Raw genomic sequence first — 16,854 nt, forward strand, 5'->3', positions numbered from 1 at the left:
GGACTCTTCTTCACTTGCCCGGCAGAGGGGTTCCTCCTTCCATTGCCTTCTCCCTGCTTTAGGAAACCTCGGTACCTAACGTTCAAACTGCCTGCAGGTCACTGGGAACATGTATCCCAGAGATAAAACCTTCAGAGCTTTTCCCTGGCTTATGAGTGCAACTCCCAGGCAACCTCTTACTCGAAGGAGAACGCCTCCATCCCCTCCAGGGGCATGTGAGAACCAGACAAAGCAGGAGAGAGAGCCCATGCCCCCCCACCCCACCCCCGCGGCCCTGTACACAGAACTAGCTGCTGCCGAACCCTCTGCAGACACCAGTGAAACCCAATACATGCTGAGCATCAGAACGAGAAAAAGAAACCAGGACAGAAATATTCCAACCCCGGCCTGTAAGGCCCCTACTGTTAACACTCTTTGAAATGTTGGAATTTATTCACACCAGCTGTTCCCAGCTGCTGCTGTCACTTCCTAGGCTTCTCCAGAAGTGCTAAGGAGGCATATGCCATGCAGTTCTGTTTCATCTCCCAGCCTGAGGAGGCCGTCTCCCGGTCAGAGAGCAACTGATGGCCTCGCGGCAGGTTCAAGCCCAACATCACAGGCTGCTACTCAGATGATAGCCACCTGCACCTAACAGGCAGAGTAAACGAACATCGATAATATCAAAGGGTGTAAGAGCTGACGGCTACTCCATGCCAGACCTGGGCTAGGCTTCTGCCTGGGAGAGGGATATGACTATCCCATTTCACAGAGGAGGAAGCAGGCTCAGAGTAACTTGTCCAAGTGCACGATGCTAACAAGCGGCAGGGTTAGGATCTCACCCGTGACTGTCAGATGCCCAAGCTCCCATTTCCCCCAACCTCCCATGCTTTCCCACCCAGAGAAGCATGTAGGAGAATTCAAAGATGCAATTCCAAACTAGAGCTAGTCCATCAGAGTGGACACGGTCAGACAGGAATTGTGTTTCAGGGCAGTGCTCTGTCCCATTTCCAGCTCTGTTATGACACATCCTCAACCCACACTGGAACCTTATCTGGAATATCAATGACCTGTTATTCAATAGTGAGAATCTGACTTGAATTTTCTCAACCAAAACGTGGACAAGTAAGGACAAAGAATGTCGGATAAGATTATACAAACAAGAGATTATCCCCTCAGTAGAAATACAAGAAGAAAGAAGTCTATGGTCAGGTCCCTCCTGGGCAGTCATTGAGGTAGAGCAGGTGACTTGTAGCTATAGGCTATGTGGAGAGAATTACCTATTGAGCATAAGGGATGTCAATAAATGCTCACTGAATGAGTACATACATAAGAAATCGCATTATGGCTTATGACTCTCCACTCAAGACATACACTATTAAGAACTTCTTCACACTGTCTCTTGTCCTTCCTTCATAACCATTTCACAAGTCACCCAAGGCTCTTAGTGCCACAGAGTTGACTAATATGGCTGTTTCCTCCTTAATCCTCCTGTATCTGGTCTCTCTCCAGGCCAATCCTCCCCCGATGATGCTAGACGAATAGTCTTATACACTCCTTTCATCCTGCACTTTTCGTGTGTGTGCAGTAATTTTAAAATTTAATTTCTATTTTTCTCCAAGTCATGCATGTTGAGTTTTAAAGTCAAAAGTTTTTAAAGCTTGTAATGAAAAAATAGCAGCCCACTGCCTCACCCCTTCTCACCCCTGAATCTGACTCCCCAAGGCGACCATTTATAACTCTTTTACCTGGTTCTTCTAGTATCCGTTTCCAATTTTATAAATATTATACTTACACAACTGTTCTTTCTTGATATTTCACTTTTAGTTATCACTTAAGGACTTCCCCACTGTAGAACCTAAGATTTTAGTCTTTGACGTTCCCTTCTCCTCCCCCATCTTTATTCTCCCCCATCCTCTTAAGGCAATTATAGCACCATAGGGGCTATCTCAAAATCCAGTGTGAACAATGTACGTCTGATTGACAGCTGAGCAGTATAGAGTACTTACTTTGCTTATATTACTTTAGTGGTAACACTTCCGTATTTTGTGGAATTAATTGCTTAGATGGGTGTGTGTGTGCAAATACATATAAATATTTATATACTCATATACATAGTTTTAGAAAAACTTAAACTCTTGTAGGTAGAATAATACACATTGGGAAACATATTAATTTCATTGTTTTCTTAAACGTATTTTTAGAGCCCTCTGTCATCCTACTCAAATCTGAACTTGCTGCTCACTAGGCCTTCTGACAGTTATTATCCTTAAGTTCCCTTCATCATCATCCTGGAAATCTCCTTTCTTTCTCTCTAATGAATCCCTTGTTTCCATGAGTCTCGGGGTCCTTCTCTTTCTTCAATTAATTCTTTATTTTTAGTGACTCACATTCTCCAGTAACTTCTTCAGAGAAAGTGTCTCAAAATATTGCTATTCCATCCTCACAGATAATTGCTATTTGGGCTAGGTATAAACATTCTATCTTGGAAATTTTTTTCCAAAAAATTTTTTAGGAACTACTCTATCGGTTTCTAACTTTCAATGTCATGGAGCTGTCCAAAGCCATCCTAATTCCTGATTCTTTATAGATAAAATTCATCTCCTTACTAAGCACCAGAAGCTTCCAGAATATTATTTTACTCAGATGCTCTGAAATGTCATGGTTTATCTTGGTGTAGTCTCTTCTCAGCTGTTGTGTTGAGTGCTCAGTTGGCATTTTTATTATTAACTCACTTGTTCCCTTTTTTCTCCACACCCACCTCCCATCTCCTTGCCATACAAACAACCATTACACTATATTCAATGTATAGTTTTTATCTGAATGAATTTTTACGAACTGTATATTATGTGTACATGTATTTTTTAATTTATGTGGATGGTATTATACTGTTTCCTTCTTGTTTTCACTAAACTCTGTTTTTAACATGTACATGGTCTTTGTTGCTCCTGACTGTCACATAGTATGTCATCCAAGAGTTATGTCCACCTAACTACTCTCCTAGTTATAGGTACCCAGGTTGTCTCCAAGTCCCCACCATCAAAAACTAATGCTAGAAAGAATATCCTTGCACGTGTCTCAACCGATCTTTTAATCTGGCGGTATGAGTTCATTAGTTCTGAGAACATTTTTGGTATTTTTCTTTGTTAATTTCTTCCTCTCCATTTCCCTATTTTCTTTGTGGAATTCTTATTAGTTCAATGTTGAAACAATCCTCTAATTTTCTTATTTCTGTTCTACTTTCTGGGTGATTTCATCAACTTTATAATCCAACCGTTTACTATTTATTTGTATTACATTTTAATATATTTACATTAATTAATTTTATATTAATATAAATTTTACACTAATTATTTTACATTAATTTCCAAGAGCTCTTCTTAACTGCTAAATGTTCTCTTTTTTTAATAGCAATCTGCTGCCTTGTAGATAAAGTAATTTCTCTTCTATCTCTGTTGATATCAATTATACTTTTAAAAAGTTATCTTCCGCTCCCTGCATTATTCATGTTCCCTCAAGTTCCTTTTTCCTATTTATTATTTTGATTTTGTCTTTTGTGTTGGACCTTTTCTTTGAATGCTGATGACCCCTAGTTGTGTGTTTATATTTAAGAGCAAAGCACAAAAGGCTTACTGGAAATTCCTGCACGAATGGTTGGGGCTTGTAGAATGCTGGGTGTAGTGGTTTGACTGGTGGCCCCCTCCCCCAAAGATAGGTCCACATCCTAATTCCTGGAACCTGTGCATGTTCCCTTATTTGGAAAAAGGATATTTGCAGATGTAACTAAGTTAAGGATCTTGAGATGAAGAGGTCATCCTGGATTATCCAGGTGACCCTAAATCCAATGTCAAGTGTCCTCATAAGAGAGAGGCAAAGGGAGATTCTAGACAGAAGAGAAGGAGGCAACTTGACCATGGAGGCAGAGACTGGAGTGACCCAGCCACAGCCAAGGAATTTCTGGAGCCACCAGAGGCTAGAAGAGGAAGCAAAGAAATTCTCCCTAGAGCCCTTGGAGGGAGCATGGCCCTGCCAGATTTTGGACCTCTAGCCTCCAGAACTATGAGACAATTTCTCTCACACTTTTAAGCCACCTAGTTTGTGGTAATTTGTTGGGGCAGCCTCAGGAAACTAATATGGTGAGCCTCACTGAAGGTGAGGGATGGGACCATTTCTCTGATTACCCTCAAATATCAGGATACAGACGTCTTTTCTCTTCAGATGGGTAGTTCCCCCATAGGGGAAGGCTGTGAACTCCACCACATTGCTACATTTTTGAGAGCCAAGCAGTAGAAGTGGGCTGGGAGCATGACGTTCAGTTTGTGGACTTTCGTGTAACACTCCCGTTTTCAGTACAGAATATCAACCCCACCCTGATGTTACTATTCCACGCTTCTCTGGTTCAGCCTCCTCAGAGAGGAAGTCTTCTAACTTTGGCTGGTGGGGGGGTGGGGGGGAGGCGGGCGGGGGTTGGGTGGGACAGGCACCTGTGAGCAGTGTCTGGGGGAAGAGATCTAAGGTACCGGGGAGAATGCATCTAGGAACTGGGAAAAATCCTCTTGTTCTAGAATCCCCCCCATACCCCAGCTTTTAGACATACCTGGTGCCTCAATTCATGAGCCTTTCTCTCATTTTGCTTTTTTCTTGGCATTCCTCGCTGGAGGCAGTGTAACCTCAGCTTTTCGTGCCACTAGATTAGTTACCATTTACTGTCTTCAAAAGTTCTGTTGACATCTCTCATCTATTTTCATACCCTCTCCTGTTCTCTTTGTCACTGTGTCCTTTCAATATTTACTTCCTGTGTTAGTGGACTTATAAGAGATGTCCAACTTGGTTCAATCTGCCACGTTTAAAGAGAAGGACCACCTTATAAATTTCCATTTCAAGAATGTCTGCCATTCAGACAAGAGATTATGTTCAGTTTTGCTTAGAAAAATGAAAGCCTCTCTAAGGCCCTGTTTTAGCCCTCCTATTTTAGCCTTTCAATTCCCAAATGAAATTTCCACGCAAGTTAAATTTGGTTGCATTCTAGTCTCCTCACTCTCCATGATGAATCCCATTTCTTCATGTTTGCTTATGGTGTGGTGCTCAACTTCCTGGAATATTCACTCCCATATATTCTATTTTATTCTATTACATATTTTGTATCCCAAGCAAAATCCCAATCCTTTATGAAACCATTTCTGATAGCTTCAGACTATATAGATTTGTCCCTTCCCCAAAACAAATGAACTGTATCTTATATTAGTCAGTAAAAGAACTCCTGTTCCCTGTTTCACGTGCTTGTGTTGTCTTCTCAGCAAAACGTAAGTTTCTTAAAGGCAGAAACCGTGCCTTATACTTTATGTGGTCTTTGCAATGGCATTGATCATTCAGTACTTGTTAACTGATGTATACTAACTCAAGCCACAGATGTGGAATCTGATGTCCAATACACAATAGAGTAAGAACCTTTTGAGGGTAAAGCCTGTTTCTTATTAAACATCATATGTCTATCAACCAGCACAGTGTTTGACACAGAAGGTCTCTGTTGAGTGACAGAACGAAAGGATGGATGGATAAATGGACTTGCATTAGCTACCATGTTCAAGGTTGTACCAGTCTAAAGACTTTTTAGTTCCTAAGAATACTAAAGATGATGAAAACAACGGTTCACGACTGCCTTCCCAGAATCTAGAACAGCTTTTAGCACATAGGGGCTGCCCAGCTGATGAAGGTTACATGAATGAATCCGCAAGGAGTCAGGAACACTAGTTTATCGTTAGAAAGGAGAGAGAGACATTTGGCTTACCCAGAAAGCACTCCCAGGACGAGGTTGAGAACAAAGAAGGATCCAATGATGATCAGTGGGATGAAGTACAGCCAGTTCCAAGTGGCTCCTAAGGCATCATTGGTCTGAAAGGAAGAAAAATGGTTCCTTAATACTTCATCAGAACCACCCGCCAGGTGAAGGCCTCTGTTCCTGCAGCACATATAGGGTGATGAAAAAGCACAGTGCAGTACGGTTAAACACTGCCTCACTTCACTCCCAATTTAATGTGGTTGTAGATTAACTCATGTTCTCCACGTACGCCGTGAAGGGCACCGGGTCAGCCACACATAACATCCTGAATTGGAAGGGTCTAACACCCTCACTCGGCAGGTAACTGAACCCAGGAAGGTAAAATACTTTTCTAAGATCATGCAAATAATCACTGGTTTTACAGTGTTTGCTGATGTGGGTTCGAAGCCTTTGTACTCTAAACTGGGCAAGTTCTCAAACGACTGTGGCAGGCTGTGTCCATCACTTTATCCCAGGGATGCTGGCAAACACCTTGACAGGTTGCTTGGGAGAGATTAATGTCCTCCACATCCTGCTCAGCTCGTGACCCTGGGCTCTGGCTTTCCTTCCTCCATCATAGTCCAATAGTACAGAGCGAGATCAGGCCTGGCCCTGGGAAGGCGCTGGTAAAAGAAGGAATAAATCTAGATTTGAAGAGTGATCCCTCGCGCTCTCTCTAATGTGAACACACAGTGAACTAAACACCGCGTGGAAACCCATACTCTGGCTTCTTATACCACAAGTGGGACGTAAGGCCCTTGAATGGTAGGGGGCCGAGGGAGGATTATACGACATGTCTTAGCCAAAAAAAAAAAAAAAAAAACATAAAGCAACTCTCAGCAGGATGTCTCATTAAGGACCTTTAAACAGTTTTGGAGAATTCTGAAAAGTCCTAACACATGGACCTCTCAACTAAGCTTTGCCTTGACTGTCTCTCCTCCTGATATCAACCCCAAATCTTCCTAACAAGTCCACCTGAATTGCATTTTACATATACAGGGCTTTGAATCCCCCCAATCCCACTGCACCCCTCACACACAAACTTTAATACCTCTTTGAAACTCAAAAGTTTCTGCAAAGATATTTTATTCCCAATTCACTGGAGAAACAAGGCCATCCAAATCCAAGGCCATGCCTAAAATTCGCAGCTAAATTAGTGAAATGAAGATCTGAACTCGGAATTTCTATTGCAAAGTGTTTCTTATCCCCGTGAGTTACCTTTTTCTCCCTCTCACTACTAACTTCGCAAACATATTTTGATTCATTGTCTTCCTGCTTCCCATGGACTTCTATGACAGTCTATCTTGTTTTTCCCCAAATTATCTCATTTTCCTTCTGCCTCCCATTCAAATATGTCAGTCTATAAAATACAGCCTCCCACTGATAATGGCAGCTATCACTGTACAGTAGATTTTTCCATTAAAAAATAGCTTCTAAGGCAACCTCTTTCACCAAGCTCGTGTCTTTTTGTCTTGCCCCTATGCTGTCCAGAGAGATACGTTTGCAAATGAAGCAGAATAAAAGTTAAAAACAAACAAACACCTTCTGAACTGTATGAACAAAAGCAGAGACCTGCCAATTTCAGTGTATAAGATCTAGGCTCTTCGGTTCAACCAGATCTGCTCAGTCAAATGTAAGCAGGGCAGATTGGGGTCAGACCGCAGAGAAAATTTCTCCTGATATCAGAAGGAAGATGCAGAAGAATTGGATGCCAAGGGCCACAGGGGGTTTGAACGGACATAGGAAGCTAGTTTTTCTGAGATAATTGAGACATGGTTCTTCCTGTGAGCTACAGGATGGACTGAATGATATTTGTATAACTAGCTCTATCTTGATCCATGACTATAAATGCAACATTTTGTAAAGACTGGTTAGCGTGGATGGTTCACCGGTGGTGCTCCAACCAGATCAACAAGTTTCATTCACCCCATGGCTTAGACAGTCAGCCCCACCCTGAGAGTTCTTTGGCATCAAGAACTGAGTCTGCTCCCAGCACCCAGATCACGGCTCAGCTGCCAATAAACATTAGTTGGTGTCAGCAATGGCAATGATGAAATTGTGGCTTTGAATCTGTTTTTGGTCCCAGGAGTGACGGTGCTACGTTTTGAGGATGGCTAGAGCAATTTCGGTTGGGTGACTATTTGCCAGAGATGTTGCACAGTGAAGAACGATTCCCAAATTGTGTTCTCCTCGTTGCTAGCAATCTGTAAGATGTTCATGTGTTCTGTGGAAAATGAGCTTCTGGAACCAAAGAAACTGGGGAAGCACAGCAGATTATATTTTCGTGTCAGCCTGTGAGAAGATCCAGCAAAAAGGAACATTATTAACTTGATTTCCTCCATCATTTCTTACACTTCCTTGATTACAAAACCTCCTTTTCAACGGCAATCTATTAACATATCAGGAAATACAGCCTCTGAAATACAGGGAGAGAAGGACTTCCCTCACAGGCCCCGAGTCTGGAATGTGCTTCCCAATTCTCTAAAATCCTGCTGATGGACAGTGTCCTTTTCCTCAGTGTGCTGCGAGAATGTTTTGGTTTCGCTTTAACCTACATTAAGGCGAGAGCCTTCACCGTCTGCTCATTTCTGTATCTGGCATCTGACAAAGTGTTTGGCACACATAGATGCTCAACCAATCAATAAATGACCACAGTTTGAGTAAGATGATTCTCGTGTTTAAAATATGCCCAACAAAATTCATTCTGATATTCTCCCCAAGCTTTGTCTGAATTGCTTTAAAAGAAAAAACAAAAGTCATCCACCATGGTACTGGGTCCTGTTGGATGAGAAGAACAGAGGAGAAAGGGAAGACAAGGAGAAAAAGAATATCTGGGAGGAGCCCAGCACCAGCGGCTAGGGGGTTAATAACCCTAGGGGGTCATTAAGGATGATTGACAGTTTACAAGGTTCTTCTGGAGAAAGCAGCTTGACAGCTCCCCGAGATTATTCACAAACCTCTTAATAGACTTGCCCTACCCTCTCTACACCTTCCGCCTCCTCCCTCGGCTTCCTCTTCCCTCAGCCCCTCCCGTTCCTCCTTCTCCAGGTGGTCTCACACCCCCACTTCCCATGCCTGCCAGTGGATCAATGACAAGGCCACCAGGACAGGGGAACACACCTCAGCAGGAAGTGGGCAAGCCCAGGGCTTCATGCTTCCCTCCTCCAAAATGGCAAGGTTCTTTCTAATGCTGATTAGAGCTTCAATCTCCTTCTGATTCATCGTTATTAAAACCTTAAAACTGTCCAGTGTAGGAGAGACAACTACTGAAGTGTCTTTGGAGATGAAAAAAGAAGAAAGTAATCGACAACTCTGAAGGCAGCAAGTGCCCTGATACCATATGAAGTGGGACTCAGGAGCGCCAAGCAGAAAGGTACCAGTTCAACTGCAGAGTTGTGACTGTGTTCCCTCTGGGGTGGGCATGTGTGTCTGTGACACAGCAGGACACGGGAGAGAGGAGGGGCTGCCTGTGTGAGAGGGAGAACCTCTCCCTTTCCTTCTGTCTCCCCTGTACCCCCTGCTTCTGTGACTCTCCCAAGCGCCTTGCCTGCGGGAGCATCACGCTTCATTCTCCCTAGCAACTCTTCCTTCAGGGCCAGGGGACAGCTGTGCTAAGTACTCTTTGCAAGATCCCGGGGAAGGAGACCTACAGCTTTCCAAACATGGTCCACTGGATTCTGGCCCCAGGAGAGTGGACCCTTCCCTGCCCAGACCGCTATTGTGGAGCAGCTGAAGTGTAAACCAGCCCCTCACTGCAAAGACAGCTGCACACAGAGTACCAGCTTCCTCCTCCCCACCATTCATGGAACACCCACTCCGTGGCAGGCAGTACATGAGAGCGCTTTTCTTCGGGCAACGTCCTCTTATTTAAGATGCTGATTCTCCTCCCACCGACCCAGTCAAGCCCCTAGACTTGGCAAGCAGGCTACCCTCCATCTCTCTCACCTGCTGACTCCCTGAGTGACACACACACACGCGCACACGTGCGCAGGATGGGGCTGATGACAGAGAAAGCGGTCGGGGGTGGCGGCCCACCCCGCACAGGGAGTGCTCAGCGGGTACCAGGCCTGACACAGTGGGAATGTGTTCCTTTGGGAACCTGCCTGACTGGGGGTGGTGAGTGCACCCACTCCCTGCGTAAACAGGCACACATGGCAATTATCACATTAATCTCCGGGTGATGGGGGAGATGGTGGAAGGCAGGGGTGGGAGGAGGACTGGTAAGAAGGATGGAGATGGAGATGACAAGAGGCAGGGGGTCCCTGCCCAGCCCTGGCCTGGGTTGCAAAGGCAGTACTATAGCTCCCATCCTTGGAAACAGGCCTCCATCAGGGTTCCACAAGGCTCTGCAGAAAACAGGCTGAAGGGCCTCCTCCTGGATGTCCACGCCTCTCACAGAGCAGCTCTGGCCAGGGAGGCTGAATGACATATAGCTGAGTGGGGAGGCTGAGTGAATTGCAACTGGGAAAAAAACGAGGATACTTATTCCAGGGTCCTTTCAGAGGGAAAAAAAAAAGGTCTCTCAGGTACACCTGCTTCCCAGGCTGGAGGTGGCACCCGCTGGCAAGCCCTGGCCTGGCCTGCCGCAGGCTCAGACTGGGCACCATCGGCATCGTGGGCAGGATAATTCTTTGCAGTGGGAACTGCCAAAACACCTGGGGGCAAAAACTGGCTTCAGTTGCGAACTGCTGGCCTAGAGGCTCTGCCTCAAAGAGAGAGCTTTGGAACTGCCAAGTGAGCTCAGGTCAAGGGAGGGCTGCGGCAGCCACCCTGGGCTGTCAAAGAGGGCAGGCCATTCGTCTCAGCAAAAGCATCTGTCCTAGGCCTCTGCAGACCATCCCGGGGAGAGAAAGTTCAGAGAGGGCAAGAGGTGGAGGAAATAAAGTTAACAGTGTTCCTTTTTGGTGGGTCTTCTCACAGGCTAACACAAAAATATAATAAGGAGGCCAAAGACGATTCAACTGCTTACCACCTCCCCTGAGGGAATGACGCCTGGGCATCCGGCACTGCCCAGCTGACTTGCCTCGCCTGGGCCCCTCACTTCATTCCAGCACCAAGTGTACAGCTCCTTTTCATCCCAAGGGACTTGGGACTCGGAGTCCACGTCTCAGAGCCTAAAGGCCATATTTTGTTCAACAAATTTGTGGACCATGTACTAGGCAACAGATATCCTCCTAGGTACTGGGGATAATGATGAACAAAGCAGTCTCAGGTCCTGGCCTTCATGAACTAGTGTCATGGGGAGACCCACATTCAATAAGTGAGCTCACACATACGGTGCGGCTTTAAACCGAGATGAGTGTGAATGAAGGGACCACCAGGGAGCTGACCCACAGGTGCGTCTGATCTGGTCCAGGGGGTCAGGAAAGGATTTGCTGAAGCTTTCAGAGTAAAGAGTCACATGACAGTCTAAGAAACTACCTTGGCAGGAGGCAGCAGAGGTCAGAAAGGCAGAGAAAAGGTTTATCATGGAGGTGAAAGAAAGAGGAGGAGAAGGTTAAGATTAAGAAGTCATAAAAAACACAGTCATAAAAAACAAACTTATAGTTACCAAAGGGGAAAGGGGGGTGGGGAGGGATAAATTAGGAGTTTGGGATTACCATACACACACTACTATATATAAAATAGATAACCAACAGGGACCTACTGTAGAGCACAGGGAACTCTACTCAATGTTTTGTGATGGCCTGTAAGGGAAAAGAATCTGAAAAAGAATGGATATATATATATATATATATATATGTATATGTAACTGAATCACTGCGCTATGCACCTGAAACCAACACAACATTGTAAATCAACTACACTTCAATTAAAAAAAAAAGATTCAGGGCTTCCCTGGTGGTGCAGTGGTTGAGAGTCTGCCTGCCAATGCAGGGGACACGGGTTCGTGCCCCGGTCCGAGAAGATCCCACATGCCGCGGAGCGGCTGGGCCCGTGAGCCATGGCCGCTGAGCCTGCGCGTCCGGAGCCTGTGCTCCACAACGGGAGAGGCCACAACAGTGAGAGGCCCGCGTACCACAAAAAAGTTAAAAAAATAACTTAAAAAAAAAAGATTCAGAAGTGTCAAGAGGTAAGGGACACGTGAGAAGAAAAATGAGGGCAGGGAATGCTCTCTGGGAATGAACTCCTGCCTTCCTGCAATAGCAGCCCCCAGGGCCCCGTATGGATGTTGTACTGAAACATACACGAATCATAAGGGCACTCTTAGTGGATTTTTTCAAAACGTACATAACCGTGCAGCCAGCACCCATATAACCCCAGGGCTTCCCTCACACCCCTTCCTAGGCACCATCTCCCTTCCCTCAAATGTAACGTTCTCCCGACTTCTATAACCATCAGTTATGTTGGCCTAATTGGAAAATCACATCTGAGCATTTCCTGGCATGTCCTGAGCCATGCCCGTTCCCTCTTTGCTCAGGGACTTATATTCAGAATAGCCCCCTCATACCCTGCCTCCTAGCCCCCCTCCCTGTCCGGCTCTCAGCAGCCTGGATGTGGCAGATTCTGTGCTGCCCCCATAAGGTCTCCTTTACCAGCAGGTGTACCCACCCCCCTCCCACCCCAGCAGCTCTGAGTGTTGGCTGCTAACGGCTCACACCTGGATCCTCCTGAGAAGTTGGCCCCTGGCTGACAGACCCTCCCCATCTGGGAGTTTATGCCTGTCCGAGCGGGACAGTGACCTGGAACCAGTAACTCACCGATGCAGGGGTGTCAAGGGCCCAGCCCCTTCACCTCTGCATGGGACAACTTCTGTGGTGCAACTCACTGTGGAGCCGCCTGGGGGACACGACTGAAGCTAAAACGTCTGCAACCACACCTTTGCCTAGTATTTTCTCCTGACTTATTCTACTTCCCTCCTACCAGTACAGGCTTCTCCCGAAAGCAGTCCATAAATAAATCATTGCCACAAAAATCTCTGTCCCAGAGACAGTTTATAGGGAATCTGACTTAAGCCACTAAATCCCTTTCTCATCAGGTTTTTTTTTTTTTTTTTTTTTTTTTTCCCCGTACGCGGGCCTCTCACTGTTGTGGCCTCTCCCGTTGCGGAGCACAGGCTCCGGACGCGCAGGCTCAGCGGCCATGGCTCACGGGCCCAGCCGCTCCGCGGCATGTGGGATCTTCCCGGACCGGGGCACGAACCCGTGTCCCCTGCCTCGGCAGGCGGACTCTCAACCACTGCGCCACCAGGGAAGCCCTCTCCATCAGGGTTTTGACCAGCCTTACAAAGCAGGTCACATCTTGCCCCTGAGTCACACAGATAGATGGTGGATGGTGTTTCTAAGGGCAGAGTCACTGCCCTTTGACCACACCCACATTTTAGTGAAAGGACACAATGCCCACCCAGCATACCGTACAACCACTGGGCAAGTAAAGCTTGTGGATTTCTTGTATACCAGGAATGCTAGCCACAGTCTTGGAAGATTATGAGAACACACTGTCCAACCCACCAGTTGGTAGAAGAGGAAACCAAGGTCCAGGCGAGCAAAGTGAAGGGGTCCCAATCTAGAAGCACAGTGGGTCAACTTCTTGACTCTCCATATCTCGTTTGGTTCCAGATCTCTTAAAAGCAATCCTACCCATACTGTCTCCACCTTCTAGGGGAGAACCACATTCAAGAAGAAAGCCAACACTAGGCTCCGGCAGCCAGAACATGAAAGCTGTCTTCCCAGTCCCCAGGCAAGAAAGAAGGGTGGGGGGAGCAGGTGAAAAGAGTGAGGACAGAGAGCCCCGAGTGCAACACAGCCACCTGCTGCCACCCAGCAAGGAGGCAGAACCTGTCAGTCCTGGAGGCAGGGCATTTCATTATGTCTCAGATCCCTGAGCATATCTAATGAATATGCTGTCTCCCCCACACAAACAAGCTCCAAAGGCAGCATCTGGCTTAGCCAGGGGCCTGTGACAAGTAATCAAGACTCTCTACGCATTCTGGCCCTCCCAAACCCTCCCGGACTTGATGGCCAGCAGCCACTTTCTCCACTTGCCTGGACGGCCAGTGACCGTCACTGATGCAGCAGTGCCTTAGCCCACATGCAAAGCACCTCCAGGAGGACTTCCTATTGGGCATTTCACCACCTATTCTTCCCCTTCTCTGACTAGTGGAAAAACAGAGCAGGACCAGTCAGCCAAAGAGGAGAACCAGAAAATAACAGCTCGCCCACCCTGGTCCACAGGCAGTAGCATGATTCCAATAAGACCACCCTTGGGAGCTCTGCTCAGCATCATGGACCAGTAAGCACTGCCTCACTTTGGACGTGGGCGGTGATCACCACTGGTGCTGGGCAGACAGGTATTGACGTGTCCGTGAAAATCCATCCACACGCCTGGGAAGAAGACTCAAGAATAAATGTCAAAGTGAGGGAGGATGAGTAGTGCCACATCTGACCAGGAAGGCTGCCGTGACGTTGTCCACGCCAAGTGAGAGCCTCAAAACTCACAGAGCTCGGAGCCCTGCTGTTGCCTAAAAACTCTTTGGTTAAATCCTAATAATTCCAATATCACTGTTATGTGAGGTTTATTGTCCCAATATCACTGTTATGTGAGGTTTATTGTCCCTTTCTGAGTCCTGGCCCGGAAGCCCAAAATGGAGATGAGAGATACGTTCAAGATCTTTTAACTGTTGAAGCTGGGTTTGGGTTACACAGGGGCTCAATATTCTATTCTCTCTACTTGTGTGTATGCTTGAAAACTTCTACAATAGAGGGTTTAAATTTTTCCCCAAATAAAACTGTATAGGTTATTTATATGGTTCAGGGTCATATGTGGATTTTATGATAACTGGGGGTGGGGGGTAGGCGGGGTAGAAATTAGTGATTTTGTTTAAAAATCTTTTTATACTTTTCCTAGACTTTGCAACTTTTCTGCAGTAACTAAGTGGTTTTTGTTTTGTTTGTTTTCATGGTCAGAGAAAACATATAGGGGGGGGAAAAAAAGCCAAAGAGGAGGTCCTCCTGCCCAGCGACTGCAGCAGGGTGCCGAGGAGGCTGACGTTCCTGGGGCCACTGGGAAGCCGGACAGTTGACTATACGGTGAGCCATCCAGGCCAGGACGCTGCACTGCTCTGGGAAAAGGCGAGTGTGTTGTTCTGATGCCGCCATAGGCAGGCTGGCCAAAGTAGGCCACTTAGAGAGGATGCTTCCTATGATGATCAGCTAACACACATCACCCTTCTACACGGCGGGCTGACCAGAGACTGAATGTCTTTTTGCAAGAAAGTCAAGCACCAGAAAGAGCTCAGAGAATGAGAGAAGACACGAGTCTCAGAAGACCCTTCCTTTGAGGCCCAGGGACAAAGGGTGCACAAGGCTTGACAGATCCTCTGCACTGTGAGAGCTTTGTGTAGGGTCCACTGTGTTCTAGAAAGACTGTGCTGATGACACCAGGGCAACAGGTCTTCAACCAGTTCCCCAGCTGGTTCTCGGCTCTATCCTACAGTCCTTGGGGGTCAGTCCATCTGGTTACCATCATTTACTGCATTTCCATGAGTCCCCGGTCCCCTCCGGGGACCAGTCACTATTTCCCATTCATCTAACATGAATACTGTAACTATTTCCCATTCATCTAACATGAATACTGTAACTTTCCAGTTAACCAGTCACTATTTCCCATTCATCTAACATGAATACTGTAACTTTCATCATCTTGCAGTATATAGAGCTAGGAGGAATCACAGCATCTTGCACAAACCCCTCATTTTATGGATGAAGAACCAAGGGTCAAACGTTAACCAGTCACTATTTCCCATTCATCTAACATGAATACTGTAACTTTCATCATCTTGCAGTATATAGAGCTAGGAGGAATCACAGCATCTTGCACAAACCCCTCATTTTATGGATGAAGAACCAAGGGTCAAACGTTAAGTGATTGCTGAAAGATACTCCACTAGTTGATTACAGAAGCAGAACTAGGACTTCTGATCCCCAGGCTACTCTGTATAGCCCTTGTATTCTCTACCATATCATTTAGTACTGATAAATATGTATGGCCCTGCTCTCTCTGGTTATTTTGTATGTAGTAGTCTAGCTTCATGCTTTCCCTTGGAAGCTACCTGAAGGTGAAGACCACGACGATGTGTCTTCCTTCCTCTGAAGGTTTGGAGCACGGAGCTATGAACATGGCTATCGGATTTCATAAAGAAAGGAGTGAGGCTAGAGATATCCTGGAAGGCTTCCTGGGGCTGTGCCGTCACCTGGACTTGAAGCAGGAGAAGGATGTAGATTGGCCCATCAATGGAGGAAGAGAGTCCAAGAGAGGGAAAGAAGTGGGAATGATGAGGCCACAAAGAGTGGCTGTGGGCAGTGGCGAGGAAGGCAAGATGAACAGTGGAGGACCCTGAATGGTGGTCTAAATGTTTGGATTTGCTCACTCCGCAAGAGCTCTTCCTTCCTTCTACCCTCTCCTCTCTGTGCCAAGCCATGAGTTCCCTCATACTGGAGAACCCTGCTCAGTCTCTGGAAGGCTTCCCCAAGGCGTGTCACGCTGCTTCTCTCCAGAATTTCCCAGCGCTTAGGCGTACCCCATAGCAGCATATATATTCATTCAACATTTTTGAGTGTGTACTCTGGACAAGATGAGTGAGAAAGGAAAACAGTCCTTAAGGGCCTTGGTATCTGTAAGAAGGCTAAGTCATGAGTATAAATGCCTATAATTGTAAACAAAACATGAAGTGCTGCACTTGGGTTTTTATTTGTACTTAATTACAGACCCTCTTTAGATGCTATTCTGTCTCTTTCACATATTGGTCCTCCCTTTCCATCAGGGTTGACTGGTTCTTAAAGACAGAACTGCATCTTCTATTTCTCTGTGCACTCTCTAATGCCTAGAATATTACTCTACAAACAAGAGATGCTCAGTAACATTGTTGACTACCAGGAGATTGTTAACACCACTACCATTCTTCTGCTTCACAGGCCTGCATGAGTTTCCTTCTCTGGAAATAAATATATCATCTGTAAAATGGCATCTCTGTTGACATATAGCAAGAACACTTAGCTAACTCAAATATTCAGCACAGCATATAAGAGGAGACACTCAAGAAAAGAGCTTCAGGTCATCAT

The 16,854-nt window shown here is 46.0% G+C and overlaps 1 protein-coding gene across 3 annotated transcripts in view; it reads right to left on the reverse strand.

Moving 5' to 3' along the window:
* Positions 1-16,854, reverse strand: part of CACNA1E (calcium voltage-gated channel subunit alpha1 E) — a gene marked incomplete at both ends in the record, with an annotated part of 298,648 nt that overhangs the window by 132,526 nt on the left and 149,268 nt on the right. For all 3 annotated transcript variants that reach the window (XM_082833819.1, XM_082833821.1, XM_082833820.1), the window contains one exon: positions 5,765-5,868. In XM_082833819.1, coding sequence (XP_082689945.1) covers positions 5,765-5,868 — 104 coding nt within the window. The remainder of the gene's footprint in view (positions 1-5,764; positions 5,869-16,854) is intronic.

Source organism: Leucopleurus acutus, assembly GCF_964270905.1.
Source record: "Leucopleurus acutus genome assembly, chromosome: 2".
NCBI lineage: Eukaryota > Metazoa > Chordata > Mammalia > Artiodactyla > Delphinidae > Leucopleurus > Leucopleurus acutus.